Source organism: Oryx dammah, unplaced genomic scaffold (genome assembly GCF_014754425.2).
Source record: "Oryx dammah isolate SB20612 unplaced genomic scaffold, SCBI_Odam_1.1 HiC_scaffold_16, whole genome shotgun sequence".
Lineage (NCBI taxonomy): Eukaryota > Metazoa > Chordata > Mammalia > Artiodactyla > Bovidae > Oryx > Oryx dammah.
In genome coordinates this window covers 374208-380378 of record NW_024070200.1, presented here as the reverse complement: position 1 = coordinate 380378, position 6171 = coordinate 374208, and the positions used below count along the sequence as shown (strand labels likewise).

Below are 6171 nucleotides of genomic sequence, written 5' to 3'. Positions count from 1 at the left end.
TCAACACGCCGGTGCCCATGAACCTGTTCGCCACCTGGGAGGTGGACGGCTCCAGCCCCAGCTGCGTGCCCAGGTACGCCGCCCGCCCGCCGCTTTGTTCCCGCGCGCACCTGCCGGCCTCTGGGACCGGCCCCCGGGGACCTCGCGCCCGGGCCCCCGCCCGGGCCTGCACCCTCGCCCGGCCTCCCGGGACCTGCACACCGGGCCCGCCCCGCGGGCCGTGCACCGGGCCCGTCCACCCTGGGATCCCCGCTTGGGACCGACCACCCCGAGATCCCCACCGGGGGCCTGCCCCGGGGGCCGTCCGCTCCAGGATCCCCACCCTGGGCCGTGGCCTTGGCGCCCCACGTCGGGCGCGCGCCTTCTCTGCGCGCTAGCTCAGACGCGTGGATGGTCCCTGAGGTTTCGGTCCAGTGCAGCCGAGGAAGCGGCGCCGGCTCTCTCAGGCCCAGCGCGGTCCCCCGGGCTCTCGCGGGCTCTCACCTGGCTCGCGCACGTCCGGCATCCTTGCACCTGCCTATCGGTGCGGTGTCGGTGGAGCTGACTTAGGGTGTGGTGTCTCCTCTCTCCACCGGGTACCATACATTTCCTTTTGCGTCCGGCCACACTGTCACGCCTGAGTGGCCTGGGAGTCACTCTCGGGGCACGCAGTGTGCAGAGGACACGCGTATCTCGGACCACAGCTGCACTGCTTCGTCCTTCGTCCTTCTGAGGGTCTGGGCCTACCCCTCTGTCCTGCTGGCCGGAGTGTCCGCCCTTTCTCTGTCTGCACTGTGCTTTGTAATTTGGGGACTTTCCTGGACACAAACTCGCTCCTTGCATCATGCCATAGCTAGAGATGCTGCCCTCTTCACTGGGTGGGGAAGCGTCCTGCCCCCAGCAGTATAGCTGGAGGGGCTCACCCTTGGGGCAGCGCTGTGGCCAGCCCCTGCTTCTCCTGCCAGCTGGAAGCTCTGTGGTTTTTTTTTCCCAATCAGTGGTCCTTCCTGAGGAAGCTCCCAGGCTGAGGGGGAGAGAGACAAGAGTCATGCCAGGGCCTAGTTCTGCAGTGGACACCAGGCCACGATGGCTGCGGGCAGGCATCCAGGAAGAGCTCTCCCTGGGGAGACCTCCGGTGGGACCAGAGGACGAGGCCGTGTGTGTGTGTGTGTGTGTGTGTGTGGAGGGGGCGCGCTCTGCCGCGGCGCCTTCAACAGGTGTGCAGGGCAGGTGCTGGGCACGCAGAGGTGCCGGGGTGCCCTCCCAAGCACAGGGCCGCAGCTCAGGGTGTGGCTGTGCCCAGTGGAAGGCTGGGTGCTTCCCGGCCTCTGTGGGCCTCTGGGAGGGTGGGGTGTTCGCAGGACCTCTCTGGGAGGTCTCACCTGCCCAGGCCTGGTCTCCACCCTCCTCTCTCCCTTCTTGGCATTGGGCCCAGTGTTGGGTCATGCTGGAACACCCCCCCCCCTGTGTTCCTTCTCTCTGCTGTCATCGTCAGCACCCCCTCCCCCGCCAGACCTCTTGCTCTCCCTGGGGGCACAGATGCCCGCCTCCTGGCGCATACGTACACCCTCCCTCCCCCCAGAACTAGGAGTGCAGCCCGCCTTTCCTGCACCTTTCAGCAGCCTCCTGGGGCTCTGGGAAGACCACTGAGGTTTTAACGAGAGTGAGGAGGGGGAGGCGGGGGGTCTGGGGCATGGAGCTGGTCTAGGACGCCCACCCTGCTGTGTGTGTGCGTGGGGAGGGGCGGGAGAGGGGGTGGGGGCTAGGCAGTGCCGGGGTCGGGGTTCCACAGCTCTGCCTGGGGGGGGGTGTGGGGCATGGGGACAGGGCAGGCAGGTTGCTCTGTGGGCATGGGGCCCAGCAGCCGTAGGGTGGGCGGGCGCAGAGCACCCCTGCCCGTCCCAGTGCGGCCCTCCCCGTGGGTGCTGCCGGCCCCACTGCCCCCCTGGAGCAGGCCCCCGGGCAGGCTGTCTACCCTGCCTGCTTGGAGACTGGGTGCAGAGGTGCCGCTCTGTCCGTGTCCGTGTGCTCGGCGCGCGCCGGGTCTAACTGCTGGAGCTGCCGGCTGAGGGTGCTCGCTGGGCCCCATGAGGCAGCGGTGTGTCTCCGCTCTGTCTGGGCGCTGTGGCTGGCCCCCGGTTGGACTGGTGATGAACCCACTCCTGGGCCTTCTCGCACTGGCAGTGGCGTTTGGGGGGAGCGTGTGCTCGGTGTTACTACCAGGAGGCTTCCCGGAGCGGCTGTGCCAGCTCACCCCCACTGGCGTCCCCACTGCTCTGCATTCTTGCCAGCACTGCCTGACTTTTAATCACTGCCAGTCTGGTGGGTGTGAAATGGTTTTGTGGTTCTAATTTGAATTTCTCTGATTACCGATGTAGGCCCCTTGTACTTCCCCGTCAGCGAAATTCTTGTTCATCTCTCTTGCCAGTTTTTTCCTCCTGCTTTATCCCCTGACTTGAGCCTCAGTGGGTTTTTAAGGGCCAGTAATTCCTTTTCAGTGCTGTGTTGAAAGCCCCCTCTTCTCTGCAAGGCCGTGGTGCCACCCAAGGTGTGCCTGGGGTTGGCCTTGGTCTTGTCCTGTGGTCTGTCCTCCGTGGTGCTGTTGGGAGAGCTCTCTGCTCTCCCTGGGAGCTGCTGCCAGGCCCGCGGGGCTGCGACAGAGGCAGGCTCGGTCTCCTGCGTTTCCTTGGGGGCACAGACCGCACCCCGTGCAGTGGCCCGCAGCCCTGGTGCCCCACTAGCCCTGCTCCCATGGGGACCCCCTGAGCAGCCTCCCGCCGCACCCCCACCCACCGGGCTGGGGCATTCTGAACCCTTGCACTCGCCCCCTCGTGTTCTGTCCTGTTGAGATCTCTCAGGGTCAGATCTCTCTGCAGGCTTACTGAGCGCTCTCGTTCCTGTGCACCCTCCTGTCGGCACCCTCGCCTGACTCACCCTCCGGAAGGGGCTGCAGCTGGAGTGCAAGCTTTGGTGTCTGCGTGCTGGGCCCGCTGCAGCCTGCGGCAGGGCGAGTGCCGGTTGCCCGGGCTATGGCTGCCCTGTGGGCCCTGTGCCCCAGGCGTTGCCCACCCGGCATTCTGTGCAGGTCCTGTGTTCCCCCGTCTTTTCACCTTCAGCCACTTTGGAGGCTGCGCTGGGGTTTCTCCGCGGGGGCGCGCCAGGCACTTGTAGCGTGTGGGCACTGGGTGTGATCAAACTCTCAGAGCCGGACGTCGTCCTGCTCCTTTCCCTGCCGGTGTGGGTCTTCCGGCATTAAACCTGCCTCTCTCTCTTGGAAACATAGCAGCGTGCTAGCGTGGGGGTGCCCTGGTCCCCTTCCCGCAGGCAGGTAGATGGGATCAGACTTTGCTCAGGACTTCACATCTCTGCCTGGGGTCTGTAATCTGCTCATCCGCTGCCCTTATCCGATTTTGATGCCAAGATACCTGCAGAGTGAGCTGGCCCACCATGTGTCTGTGTGAAGCAGGAGTTGTTTGTTCTCTGAACGTCCGGGTGATGGTGAGACTGCTGGTCAGGGGACCTGACTCCAGGTTGCTTTGGGCCAAGGGTAACTCCTGACTTGACTGCTTTAATGGTTGTAGAATCCCCATCCCTGCCTTTCAGTTAGCTTTAGAAACACATTTTTCTGTGAATTTGTCCATGTTCTCCCGATTTTCAACTTGATTGGCAAAAAGTTGTTCCAAATGTTCTTTTTCTAAAAGCACGCCTGCAGGACCTGTGGAGCTCTCCCCTCCCGATCCCTTCCGTTGGCCGTGCGGGTGGGCATCCACACGCGGGTGCATCTCGCCGGGGGTCCGCAGGCGTGTGTTTTTTTAATGAACGTTCACATTCCTCCGTCTGTGCTCTTTGTCTCTGTTACGTGTGCGTGTTCTGATCTCTTTAAGATGCACACACAGCTCCTCCTTTTTCCTCCTTTCCTTCCGTGCTTGGTTTTTAATCACTTGTGTATTCATTTGCCTCTGGCTGCACTGGGCCCTGGTTGCCGCGTGGGCTTCCCTGGTTGGGGTGTGCGGGCCTCCTCTGCACCGCGGCGCGCGGGCCCCTCTCTGCGGTGGTCTCTCCTGGCGCCGAGTGCAGGCTTAGTTGCCCTGCAGCATGTGGCGTCTTCCCAGACCAGAGATCAAGCCTGTGTCCTCTGCACTGGTAGGTGGGTTCTTAACCGGATAACCAGGGAAGCCCCTTTTGTAAAATTTTAAAGCTGCAAAATAACTAATGTTTTGACTGCATTTCACAAGCTTTTATGCGTAGAGTTGTTGAGTTTAAAATCTTTAAATTTTTTTTCCGTTTTTCCTTCTTTAACACGGTGAGATATTTCAAAGTTTCTTCGTATCCAAACTTTTTTCTCTTATTTTTCCATTGCTGAATTCGCTCCTTCTCTTTTGATTGTTTCTAACGTAGCTGTGTTGTGATCACAGAGGGTGGTCAGTGTGACACCGGGTCCTTAGGACGTTTCAGGACTTGCTCTGGGGCTCCATTGGAAGCCGGCGCTCATACGTGTTCTGCTTGTCCTGGAGAGGGCCGTGTGTTTGGCACTTGGTGGTGCCATGTTTGATGGCTGTCCCTGTGGGTCGTGCTTGGCTTAGAGTATCTTCAAGGCTTGTTACCTTTCTTGTCTACTTGGGAAGCAGTGAAGAGTCTCCGAGCCTGGAGGGGGCTGTCCGTTCCCCCTGGAGCTCTGTCTTCGGATCGCAGCCCTGCGGAGTCACAGGCCCCGAGTGCTCACGGCTGACTCGGCACCCAGCAGCGCTTCTCCTCCTGGGAGCCTCGGTGGCGGCGCCGCGCTCAGCTGTCTGTGGGAGATGCCCGCCTGCGTGTCTCCCGCCTTGTGTCTCTAAGCTTTCCTGTGTCCTCACGTGTTGCCCGCCTGCGTGTCTCCCGCCTTGTCTCTTTAAGCTTTCCTGTGTCCTCGCACGCTGGCTGTGTGCTTTTTATTTGGCACCATCTAGATTTCATTTTTGTTTAATCTGACAGTCTTTATTTTTTAATCAGGATGTTCAGTCCGTTGTTATTTGTCTGAATTGCTGATGGTTGGGTTGATGCCTACCACTTCATTTTTGTCCTTATTATTCTTTTTTTTTCCCTAAGTTTCTCTTTTTCGTTGTACCTTATTGTGCATATTCCATTTCTTATTAGTTTGAAACTTGTCACTATTTCTGTCCCTTTCTGTTACCGTGTACATTGCATGCTTGCTGTTTTGTTTCAGTTAACTGTAAATTCTTTTCCTGAACAACAGAGGGACCTTAGACCACAGTATTCTGACCTGTCACTTTCACGTTTGCATGCTTTTGTTTAGAGCATTTTAACATCTTTTTGAGCCCATATGAGATTATTGTTATTACTTTCTATTGTTGCTGCTAGGTCGCTTCAGTCGTGTCCGACTCTGTGCGAACCCGTAGACGGCAGCCCACCAGGCTCCGCCGTTCCTGGGATTCTCCAGGCAAGAACACTGGAGTGGGTTGCCATTTCCTTCTCCAATGCATGAAAATGAAAAGTGAAAGCGAGGTCGTTCAGTCGTGTCTGACTCTTAGCGACCCCGTGGACTGTAGCCTACCAGGCTTTTCCATCCATGGGGTTTTCCAGGCAAGAGTGCTGGAGTGGGATGCTATCGCCTTCTCCGTTTCTATTGTTAATACTTGATTAATCTCAAAACTCACCACTTTTAAAATCCCTTTTGCATCTCAGAAGTGTGAAATGAAAGTCACTCAGTCATGGCTGACTCTTTGCAGCGTCATGGACTATGCACTCCATTGGATTCTCCAGGCCAGAACACTGGAGTGGGTGGCCTATCCTTTCTCCAGTGGATCTTCCTGGCCCAGGAGTAGAACCGGGGTCTCCTGCATTGCAGGCCAGTTCTTTACCAGCTGAACTACCAGGGAATCCCCATTTTCCCTCCTCCTTCTGTCTGAAAATGCAGGATTTTCTTTGGTGAGGGCCTGCAGACAGCTCATCGTGCTTTCAGTGTGTCTGAGGCGTTCTCCGCTGTCCCAGGGGTGTCCTGCCGGCTCCGGGGTCCCCGGCGGCGTCTCCCTAGCCCGGCTCTCAGTTTGGCTCTCGTGAGGCCAGCGTCAGCCACGCGCTACGGGCCCGAAGCTCTGTCCGCCCCCGTGGCCCTGCGGCCACCTCTTTGGTGTCCGGGGGGGCTTCTCCTGTGTGCCTGAGTTGGGGTCACTGGGCTCTGGGCTCTGGGCGGGT

The 6171-nt window shown here is 59.2% G+C and overlaps 1 protein-coding gene across 5 annotated transcripts in view; it reads left to right on the top strand.

Moving 5' to 3' along the window:
• The first annotated feature begins 6 nt into the window (after nt 1-6).
• PACS2 (phosphofurin acidic cluster sorting protein 2) overlaps nt 7-6171 on the top strand; it is a 58305-nt gene continuing 52140 nt past the window's right edge. For all 5 annotated transcript variants that reach the window (XM_040256794.1, XM_040256792.1, XM_040256791.1 and 2 more), the window contains exon 1: nt 7-73. In XM_040256794.1, coding sequence (XP_040112728.1) covers nt 18-73 — 56 coding nt within the window. In that variant the 5' untranslated portion in view covers nt 7-17. The remainder of the gene's footprint in view (nt 74-6171) is intronic.